Source organism: Corythoichthys intestinalis, chromosome 18, assembly GCF_030265065.1.
Source record: "Corythoichthys intestinalis isolate RoL2023-P3 chromosome 18, ASM3026506v1, whole genome shotgun sequence".
Lineage (NCBI taxonomy): Eukaryota > Metazoa > Chordata > Actinopteri > Syngnathiformes > Syngnathidae > Corythoichthys > Corythoichthys intestinalis.
The window spans coordinates 12,692,471-12,711,497 of NC_080412.1; the positions used below are offsets into that span (position 1 = coordinate 12,692,471).

General features: G+C 38.8%; 1 protein-coding gene across 3 annotated transcripts in view; it reads right to left on the reverse strand.

Annotated features, from left to right (window-relative positions):
• Positions 1–19,027, reverse strand: part of LOC130906457 (serine/threonine-protein kinase DCLK1-like) — a 69,070-nt gene that overhangs the window by 34,850 nt on the left and 15,193 nt on the right. For all 3 annotated transcript variants that reach the window (XM_057820824.1, XM_057820823.1, XM_057820826.1), the window contains 2 exons: positions 5,890–5,989; positions 324–426 (listed from right to left, as the gene is read on the reverse strand). In XM_057820824.1, coding sequence (XP_057676807.1) covers positions 324–426; positions 5,890–5,989 — 203 coding nt within the window. Of the gene's footprint in view, positions 1–323; positions 427–5,889; positions 5,990–19,027 lie in introns of those variants that run through there.

A 19,027-nucleotide genomic window follows, 5' to 3' on the forward strand; every position in this document is an offset into this window, starting at 1 on the left:
CAAATTGTCAAAGGTGAAGGAAGTAAAACACTTCAAAAAACACAATTGCCTTGTTTGCTGTCCGTAAAGATGAACAACTTTACATTCAGTGAGGCCAGAACATGTCATGAATAAAGTAAAGTAAAAAAATAAGCTACTGTGAGGTAAAATAAGGTACAAAAAAAAAAACTGGAGACAAAATGGCGGACGAGACTCCAGCGTCGTAAAGTCGAAATCGCCTAAATCAAGTACAACGTAACCCAGGGACTACCTGTTTATCGTACAGAAGTATAATTTACAATATCTGTCCTAATTAATTCAGAAATCCAAGTTGTTTTCCTTACTTGACGGGGGCAACTTGCTGCGTCGCGTTAGGTTGAAAGCCATGGGAGAAACCCCGGATGGAGGACATCTTGCCGTAGTTCATTGGCCGCATTATGCGACACTCTGCCACAATGAAACACAATACGTTAGAATGACAGGAGGGCTCGCTGAAAATGATCATGTTTCAGTGCCACTGACGGCGATAGACGTCCAATCCAGTTAAAATGTACTGAATATCTATCCGTCAATGGCAGTGAATGAGATAACAGACAAGAAAACAGTGACTAAAGGAAATTCTTTACTGTACGTACATGTGAATGAAATCAAAAGATTGAGATTAATAGTATTTATGAGGAGGAATTAATCATGAGTTTCACTTTGTGAACATATTTTAATATTCATTCAGTGTTTCGACCTTTTCACAAAGCAAATCAAAAGAGCTCATTTGGATGTTATTGTTTTGTTGTAGCATCATCAGCGTGACATTTATGTTTTTTGCATGTTACTTTGTTTGAATTAATAAGTGTCTCACATGTGTGTTTTGTGACTACAGCAATATGAAAACGTACTGTATCTGAACCTTTTGGAATTTCTCCCATTTCTGCATAAAATCACCATCAAATGTGATCTGATCTTTGTCAAAATCACACAGATGAAAAACCAGTGTCTGCATTAAGTAAAACCACCCAAACATTTATAGGTTTTCAAATTTTAATAAGGATAGCATTCAAACAATGACAGAAGAGGGAAAAATAAGTCAGTGAACCCTCTGCCTAAGGAGATTTAAATGAAAACAATTTTTAACAAACATTTTAAGTCAGGTGTGTGCCCAACAGTGTTGTTAATAACGGCGTTAGAATATAACGGCATTACCAACGGCGTTATTTTCTTCAGTAGTGAGTAATCTAATTAATTACTTTTTTCATCTTGGCAACACCGTTACCGTTACTGAGGCGGGAAAGGCGTGCGTTACTATCTTGGTTGACTGGCTCGAGAAAGGTCTGAGAAAGACGGACTCACGGAGACGAGAGAGCAGAGCAGGAGTGAGGAGGAGGCAAGGGAGACGTCTTTGCAAACACGATGCGACTATGTTAGATGGCTCCAATAATACCTGACTGTAGCCAATAGCCTACAAACTACGCCCACATGATGCTTCGGTAGATATCACATATATACAGAACTAGATGCAAATGACGGACGCGGCTGCATCAGCAACATGTATAATAAAGAACTAGATGCGTTAGTAAACAGCCGCCATCTTAAAGCAGTAGACTTCTCAGGAAGGCTCTGTTGTAGAGAACCTTCCTAGCGAACCTAAGTAACTTTTTATCTAAAATGTTCCTAAATCGGCAAAATCTTGACTTAAATCTATCTTTAAATGATGAAATAGTTTTAAAACTTACACATGTCAAAAGTAGACAGAAGGGAACTAATGCGATAACGGGAGCAATTTTAACAACTTTAACGGTTGATTCACAACATTAAATGACTTACACACATAGCAAAGGTTACTATCTAGTTATTGCAATATCCGCAATACCCCTGTGCCTAGTTAACTTTAGGGTAAAGAATTGGGCTAGGGCCGATTGTCCCAAAAAACCCTTTAAACTTCACATTGCTGTTTTGTTTTTGTTTTTTTTGTGGAAAAAAAAAACATGAAAGTTCTCACCAATTACTTTGCCAAGAAACTAATTACTCTTACATTCAGGTAACTGAGTTACTAACGCAATTATTTTTTGGGAGAAGTAATCTGTAACTGTCATTAATTACTTTTTTAAAGTAGGATTAACAACACTGGTGCCCAATTACTGATGAGTTGTTTAAAGCTGCCCTGCCCACTATAAAACACACACCTGGTAAGAAATGTCTTGATGAGAAGCATTGTCTGATGTGCATAATGGCTCGGTCAAAAGAGCTGTCTGAAGACCTGTGATCAAGGATTGTTGATTTGTATAAAGCTAGGGAAGGATATAAAACCATCTTTAAAAGTCTGGATGTTCATCAATCGACAGTCAGAGAAGTTGTCTACAAATGGAGAGAGTTTGGCACTGTTGCTTCTCTCCCAAGGAGTGTCCGACCACCAAAGATGATGCCAAAAGTTCAGCGTAGAATACTCAGAGAGGTAAAAATGAACTTAAGAGTGTCTGCTAAAGACTTACAGAAATCACTGGCACTGTCCAATATATCTGTACACACATCAACTGTATGTAAAACTATGGCCAAGAATGGTGTTTATGGGAGGACTCCACGGAGGAAGCCACTGCTGTCTAAAAACATTGTTGCTCGTTTAATGTTCACAAAAAGGCTCTTGGACACTCCACAGATGTTTGGGCAAAATATTTTGTGGACTGATGAAACCAAAGTTAAATTGTTTGGGAGTAACACACAACGTCATGTGTGGAAGAAAAATGGAACAGCTCAACAACATCAACACCTTATCCGCACCGTGAAGCATGGTGGAAGGAGCATCATGATTTGGGGCTGTTTTTCGGCCTCAGGGCCTGGACAACTTGCAATCATTAATGGGAGAATGAATTCAAAAGTTTATCAGGATGTTTTGCAGGAAAACCTGAGGCTGTCTGTCAAAGATTTGAAGCTAAAAAGAGGATGGATGTTGCAACAAGACAATGATCCAAAACAGAAGTAAATCAACTTCAGAATGGTTTCAGAAGAACAAAATACACGTTATGGAGTGGCCAAGTCAAAGTCTAGACTTGAACCCCTATAAAATGATGCGGCATAACCTAAAGAAAGCGATTCATTCCAGACATCCCACGAATCTGACTGAACTACAGCAGTTTTGTAGAGAAGAATGGATATGATCGATGTGCCAGACTGAACTGCAGCTACAGGAAGAGTCTGGTTGAAGTTATTGCTGCCAAATGGGGGGCCACAAAATATTAAATGTGATGGTTCACTTACTTACTTCTCCCCCTTTTGTCATTGTTTGCATAACATCCTCATTAAAATATGAAAACCTATAAATGTTTGGGTGGTTTTAGTTGAAGCAGACAGTTTTTTCATCTTTGTGATTTTGACAAAGATCAGATCACATTTGATGGTGATTTTATGCAGAAATGTGAGAAATTCCAAAATGTTCAGATACTTTTTCATACCACTGTAATTTGTGTAATCTATTTGAAGTGGAGGGCAGTCAGAAAATGATTGTTTCAGTGCCATTGACGGTGATAGACGTTCGATCCATTTGAATAACCATTGGTGCAAATAAACTGAAATTAATTATCATCAACAGGAAGTGACCAAAATACACAGGATATTACTCAGAAATGACCAAAATTGAACAGGAAGTGAAATTAGGTTTTAGCTACATTTTAAAAGGAATTGGATGTCAAGCACCGTTAATGGCACTGAAAATGAGCATTCGCAGACAGCCATCAAAATTCAAATGCATTAGACGCCTGTCAACGCCAATGGCAGGCAGTGAGCTAATAAATGGGCTGCGTTTTGAGTGGTGGAATGCTGATTGCAGTGCTGACGAGAATACAAAGCAGACGTGCAGACAGCAACGCGCTGCGGGGTGAAGTAAGGCGAACGAGTGAGCGAGTGAGAGAGAGCGGGTGTGTCCTCGATTGACCGCCGGGAAAGGAGGGGGTGCGAGACGGGCAGAGCAGGGGAGCGACTCGATGGCATTGATTGCAAAACGCAAAAAGCGGGTGTGCCGGCTACAAAAAACACATTCGGCTCTCATAAATCAAAGATATGAAGATATTTTCCCTGTCTTTTTTTTCTTTTCTTTTTTTTTCTTTTTTTTTCCCTTTTTTAACCTGTCCTGTTCAGCTGTTTGACACAGAGAATGGAAATCTAAGTGCCCGGAAAGTCTGAACAGTTTTAATGTTTCACATTGAGAGTCTGACATAGTCCCATTTGTGATCATTCAAAATACCTCATTTAATATGACAAAACAGCAAACTGGAAGGGGTTATCGGGGGACAGAAGAAAAGAAACACAAGAGAAGAAAGAAAAAAAACACAAACACAAACAACAAGAAATACATTGAACGTCTAGACTAGCTACTAATATGTTAGTGCTATCTTCAGCTAGATGTATTTCCGGTTAACACAGTGAGGGGGCCTGTTGACCAGTGAAAGAGGGGGACGGGGGTGGGGGTGTCTATAAGATAAGTGATTGAAAGGGGTAGAGTGTACACAAATCAGTTCAGTGATCTAGAACCCAGTAATCGTATGAATCCTTTGTGAGTGTAAGCCCGTTGGCGACCGACCCTACCCCGCCCCATCGCCAATCCCGGCACCGCGCAGCCCATCCCTCCTCCCACAGCCCAGCCATCGTCACCCCCCCGGGATCCAGGGTGGTCCCCCAGGCCACCCGCGCACCCATCAACCGGCCCTCAGGGATGGCAAGAGGGGACGCACCACCAACCCCACATCCACCCCCACCCCCGTCTGCCCACCCGGCCCGCGAGCCACAGCCGCAGCCCCCCAACCGGCACGGCTCTTTTTGTTTTTAAGTGACTATTTTTGGTAATTTCAAAAAATAGCCTCATAAAGGTAGACATCACATTCAGGCTATAATATTAACATTTGCTATCGTACAAGTGTGTCGTAATATTTTTCTGTTTATTTATTTATTTATTTTTTTTTTGTGAATACATAAAGTTCTGAATGAATATAGTGTTAACAAAAACGAATTTATAATAAATAAAAAATAAAATACACTCTGTTATGGCCGTCAATAACACTCTGACATTGATAAATAATATAGACAACAGCATCAATAACAAAAAAATGTTTAAATTCCCTTTTATGTTTTTAACCCCTTCAGACCTGCATTTTTTTCTGCTGGCCAAAAAATAACAATCTTCGCTGATGTTTTCTCTACTCAAACACCACAACAAAAGTGTAATTTTTTGGTTGGGGATATTTCACGCTTTCGTTAGGTTTTTTTAGTGTAATATTTCATTGTTTTTGATGAGAAATGAGCACTTATGTTTGCCTTTTTGAAATGTTTGTCCATTTTCAAAGAGCAAAAAATAGCAAAGAGGGCGTGCTAAACCTCATGATTTGATTTCGATGGGTAAGGTTTCATCCAATCCTCTCCCAGAAGTGGCAATAGCAACTAAATTCGGTGTATTTATTGATTTAGCGATGCAAATGCGTCATGTCCTTCAGCAGCATGCTCAGGTCTGAAGGGGTTAATATATAAAATGTAAAAAAAAAAAAAAACATTTTGCGTAAATAGAGGATATCTTTTTATTTGTCATTTAAAAAATCATAATAAATCATTTTATTTTTTAATTTAAAAAAATGGAAAACAGAAGCTAAGTTTAAAACTTTGAATATACATAAATAAGATAAGATAATAAGCTAATATTAAGTTTACTATTCGCTATCATTGCCTGCTATTGACAATAATAGTCTGGATTGGATGTCAATGGCAGCCAAAGGAAATTAACTTCAATATGACCCAAAACAAAGATGAGTTTGACACCCCAGATAGAGACTATGAAAAAAATGTCTTACATTTGGACCCTCATATGGACTTTCATAGGTTCCTTTCAAATATCATAAACTGCACTCACAATTGCAATATTAGAATAAAAAATCTCACCAGTCTCATCCAGCATCAGGTCATCTTGGTTCCTCAGCTTTTCCGGTCCACATGCAACAAACACGTCCTCGTCGCCGAAAAAGTCCTGCAGACACGTCACCTGCAGGGAACAAAACTTAACTCATTAGTTGTCTTTTGACCGCAATAAATGTCCAATTTGAACGAGGACATATAGGGGTTGGACAAAACACCGAACATTTTGGCATCATAATCATTGAACATAATTATTAAAGAATGGCATGAGGAGCATTCTAATGAAGTTGAGCATCTCGTATAGCCGGCACAATCCCCAAACCTCAACATTATTGAGCATTTATGGTCAGTTTTAGAGTTTCAATTAATACGCCAATTTCCACCGCCATCGTCTCTAAAAGAGTTAGTGAATCCTAACTGAAGAATGGCTTAAAATTCCTATGGAAACAATTCACAAGTTATATGATATACCGCGAAGAATTGAGGCTGTAATTGCCGCAAAAGGCGGACGTACACCATATTAAATTAGTTTTTGTTGATTTTTTTTTAAAGGTTTTTCCATTACAGTGTTTTGTCCAACTCCTGTACGTTCATTCACCTTTCCAAGTGAAGTGGACTGGACGTTTAGTTTCATCAATGGCAGTGAATGATTTCTTTTTAAAAAACACTTTTCAAACAATACACGATGGAAGAAATGCAAATACAGTGATCCGTCGCTTCTTCACACTTTAAACTTTGCGCCCTCAGTCCATTGTGGATTTTTTTTTTCCCAATTAAAAAAATAAATAAATAAATGCAGTATTTTAGAGAGCTGTCCCGATAAGATCATGTAGCCTCTCACTCACGCTCCTGTCGCTTTTCTTGGTCAGACAGTGCACTGGAGTTGCTTATTAAATTTAACGATGATTGACAGATGTTAAGGTTTGATCTTGCCAGAGATGGCTGGGAGCCAAAACTTCAAAGCGCCGCATGCGTCAAACATCGTTTAACTTGTTAAACCGTTGCTGTGGCAACTCATTGTGTATGAGTGAGCGAGTTGAGTGGACTCACTCAATGAAGCATCTTATAAAGACAAGCATTTTTCTACTTTATTCTTGTTTAGAAATAATTTGGTGGGACAATAAGATGTTCAAAACCTTTAATAATTATTACATTTGAAGTGCTTAAAAACATTTGGGAGTTTATTCTGGGTTTTTGTTTTTTGTTTTTTTTAGTTAAACATGTCTTATATGAATCTCTTTCCAATGCTAAATCTGAATAAATACTTTTTTTTTTGGGTGGGGGGGCGCTACTTTTTCACTTATCGCGACGGGTTCAGGTCCCCATTAACCACGAAAAACGAGGGATCACAGTAGTGATTATTTGGCTTTGTATTTATAAGAAATATCATTTAGGTTATTTTCTAGAAAAAGATTCATTATTACAGAGACATGCATATGGCAGAAAACACAGCCAAGACTGAAAAAGCAGTTTCTCCTCTTGCACTCCTCTTTAAAAGAAACTGCTGTATTTTAAGCCAAAACAACTGTTCTGTTTGATAGAACAATATCTCCATATGCTGCCATAGCAGATTCATGGCGCATTAAGCCCCCGAACTATTTTTAATTTGTCCGGTTTACCCTGAAAACCCCTGTTTACAGACGTCGCGCAACCGCTTTTGTTTCAGCCCAGGCATTAAATGAAGGTAATTAATTATATTTGTTATTCAAAATGTCTGTCATTTTTAGCTTAGAATCATTAATTGATGTCTAATATTTCGTTTAAAAAAAAAAAAAACACTTAAAAAAATTATTCACTCGCATATTTGAAACTTTTAAACAAATGACGTCACAATGAAAAAAATGGCGTCTGTAAAACGTCACGGATATCTACCGCATAACTATCGCTTAATTGTACTTTATTTGTTACTGTCGCATTTTCTCCGATTTGTTAGATGATAAATAATCGATCCAAACAAAGGAAAAAAAAATAAAAAATGTTTAAAGGGGTAAATATATGAAAAAGAAATTCTCGACCACTCCTTGATGTCTGTGATTTCTGCATCGCGACCCTTGTTATATTGCCATGTTTCACCCATAAAATCCCCCCAAAATCCAGCTGTAGGCATTCACAACTGTGTCTTGACTCTCAGTTATACATGCTACATGGAGTTTTTGGATCAAAACAAGGTAAATACGTGACAATATCTTGTTAAAGTCATGGCGTCTGTAATTCTGCTGTCGCGTGCTCTCGCCTCCAGATAGGGTTTTGCTGTTTAAAAAACATTTTTCTAAAAACATTGCCCTCCTGTTCAAAATTTTTCTTCCCCCAGAAAATAGAGATTTTAAGCTTTCCAATAATGTATCACACATGCATATCAACCAAATTGGGGGTCTCAGAGCGGAACTTCAAGTCACCTTAGTGTATTCCGGCATATATATATATATATATATATACACACACACATATATATACATACATACATATATATATATATATATATATATATATATACACACACACACATATATATACATACATACATATATATATATATATATATATATACATACATATATATAATGAATAAAATAATAGAAACAAAATTTACTAGAAAATGCAATTTCAGGAGAAATGCTATGCTCTTCTGGTCAGCAAACTAAAACCTGGTCACTTGCTGTTGATTTTGGACCATTTACAGGTCGGTTACAGATGATTTTGGGTCACCTCCTGTTGATTGTGGGTCATTTCTGGGTACCTTCCTGTGTATGTTGGTCTCTTCCTATTCATTTTGGGCCATTTCCATGAGCAAACATTCTGGTTATGGCCCCCATTCACACTTGAAAGTTTTTGGGAAATTCGTCGAATTTAAATGAGTGCTCCATAAAGAATAAAGAACGTCCCAATACTTTTGACCATTTCTGCCACCACTTCAGACAGCATAAGCAAAGTACCTGAGTCATTTCTAGATCAACTAAATGTTATGCAACCGAAATGACAAAAGGACGCCACAAGATGGCAGTGTCGAGCAGCAGTGAGACGAGACAAGCAGCCTTTGTAACAAGCAAGTGCAGAAAATGTAGCATAAGTTAAGTTTAGAAACGTGTAACTTGGTAAACACGTCTATAAAAAGTGCTTTGATGACTTCGTGCCATGAAAAACAGAAACTCTAATAAGTCCATCGCACAAGTGAGCAGGCTTGCAATTGTCCAGCTGGGCTGAGTAGGAGTTGAAAGTTTGCGAGCTAAACGTAGTGTGCGTGGGAAACGTGCCTGAGAGGGAAAATAATTGCTTTTTCCCAGTCATAGAGAAAGAAGAAGCAAGTCAAGAGGTCCAATGTTGGTATGGAGCCAGGAGGAGCTGACCCTGGTGCTGAATTCGACATAGAGAGTAACTTCACAAAACTTTTAATATACAAAAACATATTTTTGGACCAAAAACTAAAATTAATGGGCCGGGGGCCAGATACGGTCCACCACATCATTTTGTGTGGCCCGCGAAAATAAATTATGTGCATCAATTTCATCGTTTTTGCTAAAATAAAATTTATGTAAAATTTCCATAGTCAAGATATCAGAGAATATTTACAGGTTTTTTTTTTTTTTTTCATTTTCAAATTATATACAGTAAAGTCCAAAAGTTTGGACACATCCGCTCATTCGTGTGTTTTCTTTATTTTCATGACTATTTACAATGTAAATTCTCACTGAAGGTAATAAAACTATGAATGAACATGTGTCGAATTATGTACGTACTTAGCAAAAAACGTTGAAATAACTACAAAGATTTATTTTAGTCTAGTATCTTTAAAGTAGCCACCCTTTGCTCTGATCACTTTCTGGCACACTTTTGCCTTTCTCTCAAGAGGGAGTCACCTAAAATGGTTTTTGACTTCACAGATATGCTTTTTCAGGGTTGATTAGTGGAATTTATTGCTTTATCAATGGGGTCGGGACCTTCATTTGTGTTGCATTGAATGAGGGAAGTCCAAACCTTTGGCCTGTATTGTTTATAGCCTACATTAGAGGAGTTCCAAAAAATCGATTATTACATGCATCGCGATTCGACACATGACGATTCGATTACGATTAAAAAATGATGATTTTCCCACATAACATTATGACAGCCGCTCGTAGCTGAACGAAATTCAAGACACGTCTGCCAACTGGACTCCTTTAACGGACGCACGCACAACGTTATAATGGATGCTGCATGTAATTGAGTGAGAGATTTGCCCTTTTTCAAAAGACTGGAAAATAAATTTGTGTATGAGACAGACAGGCAAAGAAGCGTGCGACCGCATGGTTATTTTCTAGAGCAAGAGGGGAAGAAAGCTAGTTCGTTGCTCATTGTCTTTCAGATGTCCACCAGTAGTTTCAAGTCACGGCAATTGTAAAATGTCCTAAGTGTGTTGCTAAGACCCGTGTGCGTCTATAAGAGGTGAGTACATGAACCCTCTTGTACTGTTTAGCCTTTATTGTTGTTGGTTTTGAGGTGTTAATAGTTAGCGCCAAGCGCTAAGCTAATTAGCTAATTCGCTATCGTGTATTTCAAATGCAGAACGTGTAAAACCATGATTAAGTACAGCGGTAACACTACAAACATGCGAAATAGTACAGAAATCTGTGAAAACAAAGTATATTGGATGAAAGAAGTCTTATTTCTAAAGACACTTTGTTTCCAGAAAATGTGGAATTCATTCCACCAGTGTAAATTTAATTGTATTGTTGAGAGAAATAAGTCCTCCCCTTAAAATGGTTAATGTTTTTGCACTTTCTTGTAAAAATAAATAAATAAAAAGGGAGTTTAAGGGCAGCTTTTTGTTGTACGGGCATGTTTCCATCGTTCCTGTTGAATCATTAGAATATTTTAAATAAAAAATGGACAAAAATTTGTTTGTCTACTTTATTCATTAGTAATGTACGATGCGTCGATAATCGTGATAACCGTTATCATCGTCAATACCGTGATCATCGTTCAAGAATTGAATCGTAGCCCCCTGAATTGTAATCGAATCGTGGGGTGCCTAAGATGGCACACCCCTATTATACATATGAGAATATTCACGTTTTTCCTTCTTTTAAAAATTTAAATACATTTAAAAATACAATAATTACTGTTTCCCATACTTTTTAAAGGGGAAAAATTGGGGTGGGGGATTGGGGGATGTGTTATATAGAGGCAAAAAAGAATTTTACGTCAACAGTGTCTCTAAAGTGGTTAATTTACTGTCAAAATAGATGATGGTTCATTTGCTAATTGAATAGTCAACTAATCATGGCATCTCTAGTTTTACCTGTCACAGATAATGCTAGACACCCAATTCATTTTGACTGGGAGGGACTAATGAACATACGTTCATTCTAGTGCTGCAATGATTAATTAATTAACTCGAGTAATTCAATTAGAAAAAAGATTCGAATTTAATTTTGCAGCTTTAAGTATTTGTTTAATTAAAGTGGCGTTGAAACGTGAAAAGTGTTTGCCTTTTCTAGGGGCAACAGTGAATATGATATACAGTGATCCCTCGCACTTCAAACTTCGCGCCCCCAGTCCATCGCGGATTTTTTTTCAATTTAAAAAAAAATAAAATACAGATGAGCTGTCCCGTGCAGTCTCCCTCTCGCTTCCTCCCTGTCCCTGCTCTTTATTCACATGCACTGGAGTTGTTTATTAAAGTTAACGATGATTGACAGATGAATGTGTTTGATCATCTGAAGCGCCGCGTGCATCAATCATCGTTTAACTTGTTAAACAGTTGCTGTGGCAACTCATAGTGTGTAAGTGAGCAACTCCAAGCGGATTTAAGACTTATTCAGTGAAGCATTTAATAAAGCCAAGCATTTTTCTGCTACTACGTTATTCTTGTTTAAAAATAATTTGGTGGGACAGTCACATGTTTAAAACTTATCATAATTATTACATTTGACGTGCTTAAAACAACATTTATTAAAATATATACATACATATTTTTTTAATTATACTCTGGGCAAAAAAGTGAAAAAACATGTCTTATACGTATCTCTTAATGTATTGAACACACACATAAAAAAAAAATTCTGCGCTACTTCACGGTTTTTCACTATCCCGGCGGGCTCTGCTCACCATTGACCGCGAAAAAGAATCCAGCTGCTCACTGTTAAGACCAACATAAGCCCAACTTTTGTTTGAGCTAATGATTTTTTTAATGCATTCGTAATTTAGTTTATTGGTATGTTTAGCCATTTTGATATAGGAATATGTGTTTAAACCATTTGTTCAGAGCATCGTAAGAAAAAAAAAGTTAGCATTTTATAGCATTTAAGATAGCGGACTGTTGCTATGTACGTTAGCCAATTGTTCTTCTGTTCTACTTAGGTCCTTATTTATTTATTTATTTTATACCATTTGAGGCTCATCTCTGGTATTTTAATTTTTTATGTTCATTATCCAATAACTCGAAACTAACTAGTTCATTAATTAATTGACTACTAAAATAATCGATAGCTGCAGCCCTAGTTCATTCATACAACGTACGTTCATTCGCCCCTTCCAGTCAAAATGAATTGGACGTCTAGCACCGTCATTGTCATCCAAAAATGTATAAAACAAGCAAGCCACTTCTACAAACAGTTCTAGTTCTGTATGTGTGTCTGACTCAAGGATGACAGCTGGGGTCTGACATAATTATGTGTGTGTGTAGCCCTCCGTGCCTTAATGTGCGTGATTCAAGGCTCAAGTGTGTGTGTGGGTGTCGAAACACAGCTTACCACAGTATTAATAGTGGAGCCATGGCTGTGCTCTGTAAGCCACTTACAGCTTGTCTATCTTCTTGATCAGAACCAGCCTGACACACACACACACACACATACACGCACAGTTCAGTACAGTCGAACAAACGGCTGTTGCTTGGCAACCATGGCACGAGGACCCTGACGGAGAAGGAACCGGATATCTTCTCGCTCGGATTACAAGCGGAATGTGAAACCAGGAGCCTCAGAGGGGCGCTAGTGAGGGAATCAGGTATCAGGTGCTACCAGCGTCTCTGAAAATTCAGCCTCTCAAGAGAGTTTCACTAGCTTCATCAAAATTGGTAGACATGTCTATAATGAGTAAACTCATAAAAAAGTAACAAGATGCCAATCTGCGAGAGACACATGAAGTTTGGTTTCAAACTGTTCAAAAAAGTACATTTCAAAAGGTCAGTTTTTATAATGTATATTAAAAAATTCAGCGCCTCGGGCCACTTTCCGTTACCCGAATTAAATTGGGGGGGGGGGGGGGGTCTTTTTCGAGTAGTCCCACAAAAAAGTCTCGAGAAGTCATAGCAGAAAAAGCTAGAAGAAGCAACTCTTGCCCAAATGATTAAAAATTAATCTACTTAAGCCAGTTTCACAACAACTTTAATAATAATAAATGATAACATTTGTTAGGCGTGTCTATCACGAATAGTCACAGAAAAATGTCTGAAAGTGCTATAGCCAAATTGACACAGGAAGACTGTCATTTTGGCATGCAGCAGCTGTATTATTCTCAACAACAGCCAATTTCACAACTTGGCACAAACAAAATTAAATTTGGTAGAGGCACTTGGCTGCATGAAATTTTGTCGCATAGTGTATCACAAGTAGACTTGCATAAAAATCTCAATTGAGCTCGACTGTGTTTCCTCATTAAAAGAGGTTAATGAACGCAGAGATGAGCGAGCCGTTTTAGCGTTTGGACGTCATCTCACTTTCTCTCCTTGGACTCATCGGTTCTGCCGGGACGTCACGTCACAAGCAGCAACCCAAAAACCTACTTCTGAAACACGCGCACCCACCAAGTAAACAGATTTTGGTGTGCACTTCAGTAATTACTAGGGATGTCCCGATCACATATGAGTGCAAGGAAGGGTGTAGGTTTGCATAGGGACGGTAGGGACATAACACTATCAACTTTTCAGAATGCTCAAATTGTCCTCATCAACCTTTAAGCAGCCTTATATGCATTATATAATGAGTTCAGCTATACGGGTAAATTAGATTGTCTTCCCATATCTTGTAAGGATAGAATTGACCCTATCATTATTAATTGAAAAATGTCCCCCCTCAAACGCACGTTTGATTGGCTGACGACTTGACCCACCCCCGACATACGCACACTCATGCTGATACAGCCCCAACAGAAATACATGTCGACAACATGCTTCCTCCTCCGCCCCCTTCGAAGACGAGGAGTATTACAAGTTTTTTTCAGCCAGCAGCAGCCACGGTAAGTAGTTTAAGAAGACGACAATGTTGTGGAGGTGGGAAACACACCACCAATTTTCCTACTGAAAGTCCAACCTGCATCAGAGTTAGCATAACATTAAACTGTGTGAACTTGCTAACCTGCAAAACTCGAGTAGAAAGCTGCTTAGAGAAAAGTGTCCTTCTGTTTGTGTTTTCTACTGTTAACGTTTAATTAAACTGTGAGAAATGTAGTTAATTCGGCTGGAAACTATAGAACCAGAAAAACGTGACCAAGCTGCTTAGAGAGAATTGGGTGCTGCATGACCTCATATGTTGCTCACACAAAACAACAAACACACAACATAATTATATAAGTAACTATGTACATAAAAAAAAAAAAAATCATCTCTTTTTGGTGGGGGGGGGGGGTGCCGTGAGCTACCCACACTAGCGTCAAGTGGTCCATCATGATCGACGTAATTATCGACGCATTTAGTTACTTCAAAAAGATCTATAAGGAAACCCTTCTGAGTCGCTACTCGAACCAAAATAACACATAACTCCACTGGCACACACACATCCACAACAAAATGTTCCCACAACAAAAAGATGATTGAATGTCAAGGACAGAGACTAAGACATAACATTGTATGCCCTGAAGATATGCCCTGTAGCGAACTCAGATCACAAATCCGCAAGTGTAAGTGCCACCTGTGTGCTTTCAATGTTCGCTGGAAATGGAGCTGCTTGACTGGACGCTAAGCTCATTGGACAGAATCTTCTCTACAATGCGACCTACACCAACTCAACGGCCATGTCCGGCCAACACCTTCACGTCTGGACATGCGGAGGATGCCTGGGGAAAATGGAGGCCCATATGCCTGAGCGGATTGCAGCGGACGTGGGCCTCCATGACACCCTCAGCCATCCCTCCCTACACTAACTTGAAAATCAACCTATCCAATGAACCTACTCTAATCGACAATATTGCAAGTGCCATGGCAATCAATAACTTTTGGGAAGATAATATAAGTGAAAAAGGACAAAAAACGAAAAGAAAAGTTCATGTAATGTGATGTATGCAACTCTACCATGTTTGACTTTGCGTCCCTGGCTGTAGGGGTACGGGTATTGATAAGCATATGCTTTTCCCGTCTGCCTTTGTCTGACTTCGGTTTCTTTCTTTCTTCGGGCAAATTATTCCACATTTTGTAACTGTCAATGATACCGAAGACGATGACAATAAACATTTCATTCATAATGAGCACCCCTGATTTAGCATATCAATTAATTAGGTTCATATTCATGAGAAATGTAGCCCTGACCCCTGTTCACCCAAACTGTTTGGTTTTATTAATGTCCCGTCCCGAGCAAAATGTGTACATGCAAGTTATGCTATTATATCGTCCCTACCAATGTTGAGACCACCCTTCGCCCTTGAGTGCGAGTTACATGTTTTTAAGAATCTGCCAATATCGAGTAGGATCCGATACCTCAGGGATGTACTGAGGGGAAAAAAGAATAAGCAAATGTTTTTTTCCCTCAATTTGAATCTCAACAATAAATCCATGTAAAAGGGTTATTATTAGCACAGCGGTGGTTTCAATGAAGCAAAACCAAAAAAATCAAAAATCCCTTTTTTTGCAAATCATTTGTGCAGCACAAAATAAGGTTTTAAACAAATTGCGTTTGAATATTTTGTTTACATCAATAAACTTGGTCATTCAATGTGATAAATTGAGCTATCTTGGTGTGATTATCTTGACTGTTGCTTGACATTTTCTCTTCTGCAAAGTTTGTCTCAGGTAGTGTAAATAGAAATATTAGGGCAGGGCAATGGTTTCTGATTTTAATCGTGTGAGATTCATTGCCATTAATCGACACACTGATGAATTCAAAAGCAGTAGTTGGCAGATTTTTATTTTAAAATATACTGCCATATGAATAATGTAACAAAGTACATTAGCTCATTGTGTCCCATTGAAAGCTGGCAGCAAACATTGATTGCTGCCAGGCCTCAGAATTCAAATGGATTAGACATCTATTTCCATCAAAGTGATGCATTAAATTACTGCACGATTAAAATAATTTACTGTAAGATTAATTGCGATTAATCACGTTATATATAATAAGTAAATTAATGTTAATTTAATTAATTTATCATATTCATAATATATTACTCTATATTAACTTAAAGTGATACAATAAGTTAATGCAAAATTAAAATAATTAAGTGTTAAAGCGGAAGTTCAGAATTTTTGGCAATAGGCTTAGTCTTCAAATTAGTGGGGGGTTTAATTAGTTGATGAAGTTGATTTCAACATATTCCGTGCAGTTTGTTAGTTATTTATTAGTTTCAGGGCTCCGGAGTGGCTAAGCTAGCAAGACCAATGGTACCGCCTGAGAACACCAATAAAAAAGGATATTGACAGACCTGGTGTTCACTTACTGAATGCATCGACCTGAGCTTTCTTCGTAGTCGCTATGCATCGAGATATTGAGATCCTGAAAACGTGTCCAGCTCCAATTCTCGCATTTGTTGTTTAACTAACTGAATGACCCTTAATTTATTTTACTTTACATTCACATATTTTTTTTAATCTAAATCATTGTCTGATTAAATATTATGTTCTACTCGATATATACTTAAAAACTTTAACATATTAAATATTTCAAATAAATATTTTTTCCTTTTTTTGCACAACGCCCCACCCACTCTGTCTTAGCAGAGAATGGTTTGACCCCGCTCTGGCGCACTCAAGGCTACACTATGTAATGCCCTGAAGCGGGAACTTAAAATCTGTCATTGTCATAAACTCTATACATGGCGAGTCGTCATAAATCTGGTGCGCAGAAAAGAAAAGACAAAGACCACAGAGGTGAACGAGAAAAAAAGTTTTTAAAAGGGGGACAAGAAGCCAGAGAATTAGGGCTAGAGTTGGCTGTGGACGGTGATGTCGGTATGTGAACAACAGCCGCTAACACTGAATGTTTACATTAGCAATCACCATGACCAAAGCCCGATTCGAGTCTGTCACCGACCTTTTGTAGCCTATTGAGCGGCGGTATGACAAGACATGCTGCTCGTTTTGAGCCAAGGAGAGAGAAGGTGATGGGAGATCAGAGATATGTGTTGGTCTGTGGGGAGCAGGTGAGCGAGGCTGAACAAACTCGGGTCCGGTGGCTGGATTTATCTTGGGTTTACATCCCACTGTGTATTATAGCAAACGCTAATAACTACGAAGCACACTGTTGCACACATGCACACGCGTAGCACACTGCTACGCATTTACTTGTCTTTGCCAGTGAATGTAGCTGGAGGAAAGTGAGCCTTCAGTAAAATGAAAATAGAAAACTACCTACGCTCCACCATATCACAGGGCAGGCTTAACAACCAAGCCATGCCCTCCATTGAGCGTGAGCTTGCTCAAAACTGGATTTTAATGATGTTATAAATGACTTTGCTGTCAAAAAAATCTTGGCGGATCACTGTTTGAGGGCTTGATAACCACAGGTATGTGGAGGGGGCAGGCACAGGATGTTTAGTTATACTGTTTTGTTGCTTAGCAGGCAGGCATAGCACTCTCAGTTGTATTGTATTGTAGCCTACATGGGACAATAGATGGAAATTGTTTGCCTGGCACGGCCAGACTGTTCTCCCTGTATTTTTCAAACACTGAGAGAAAAGTCAGGGAACCAGCCAGTTAACGGCCTCTCGAGCAGGTACAAAATCAATCGACAAATCAGATTCGTTTATTTGCGTGACGTGTTCTTAACGAGCAACGTCACTCTTGCGCGTCGGAAGTCGTCGCCACAACAACACAGATGGTGAACAGGAGAGCCGAGAATATGTTCCAATCCACGGTAAAATCAGTTTTAAATTACCAGAAACACATCGACACGAGTCATTGACAACAGTCTGTCTCGCGCTAGCCATGTTGAATAAACTCCGCTCTCCTCGTATGTTTACTTCCGCGCGCAAGTCCCTCGTCCTGCCCTCGTCGTTTTACTAACATCACGTCTACCCGTCGCTGATTGGTCCGCTCCGCTGTCTGTTTGCTGTGGCTTGCTCCGCCCTGGAAATTGTATCCGCTGAATGGTGGCCAGACTCAATAGCTGGAACAGCGGTGAGTCTGGTGTACCAGGCAAGGAAATTGTTTGTTTATATTGTGTCACATCACATTACGGTCTGTTAAATTTAACTGTCCATCTCAAATTAAATAATTTGAAAATTTATACTGTCATTGCTTGCAAAGCGTTAAAAGTACTGGCAATGTTATCGTGACAAGCCGGTGGCAGGCATGGGGTAGGGAGGCCTTATAATGGTCTCTTGTCCCCGGGCCCCTGCAAGTCTGTTGACAGCCCTGACTACACCCACTAATTAAACCCCCGGTAACTCGAAGATTAAGCCTAATGTCAAAAATTCTGAACTTCGCCTTTAAAGCAACACTACGGAACTTTCAGTTTGGGTCGATTTTAGCGGCGCATGTGGACAAAAGCAGTAGTGTTTTGCCTTTAGGAAGACTGCATTTCCCATGAGGACCAGCGCACAGTGTTGTAAAATCCTGATCTGCCGGTCGCCTGCAGTTAAGCGCACAGTGTTGTAAAATCCTGATCTGACGGTCACCTGCAGTTAGATTGAATGACATTTCTGTTTCCACCGGCTGTGTGAAGGATGAATAGTGGTTAGGTAATGAATCCAGTTGTGGCTAAACAATACTATATGAATTTATGCCGTAAAGCAGTCAGCACATTTGCAGCTTTTTTGTGTGGCAGGGTTCCTGCCACCCTCCTCAAAGTTAATTAGTGCCAGTGAAAGCGATACAGATCCCCTCAGGTCATAACAGAGGTCATTCAACTAGTAGTCAGTCAACTTATCATCACAAATGTTATGAAAATTTTATAAAGATTGAAAACTCCCTAGTGTTGCTTTAAATTGAACTCAACTCATTCACTGCCATTGACAGTAATTGAAATCGAATCCATTGCAACCG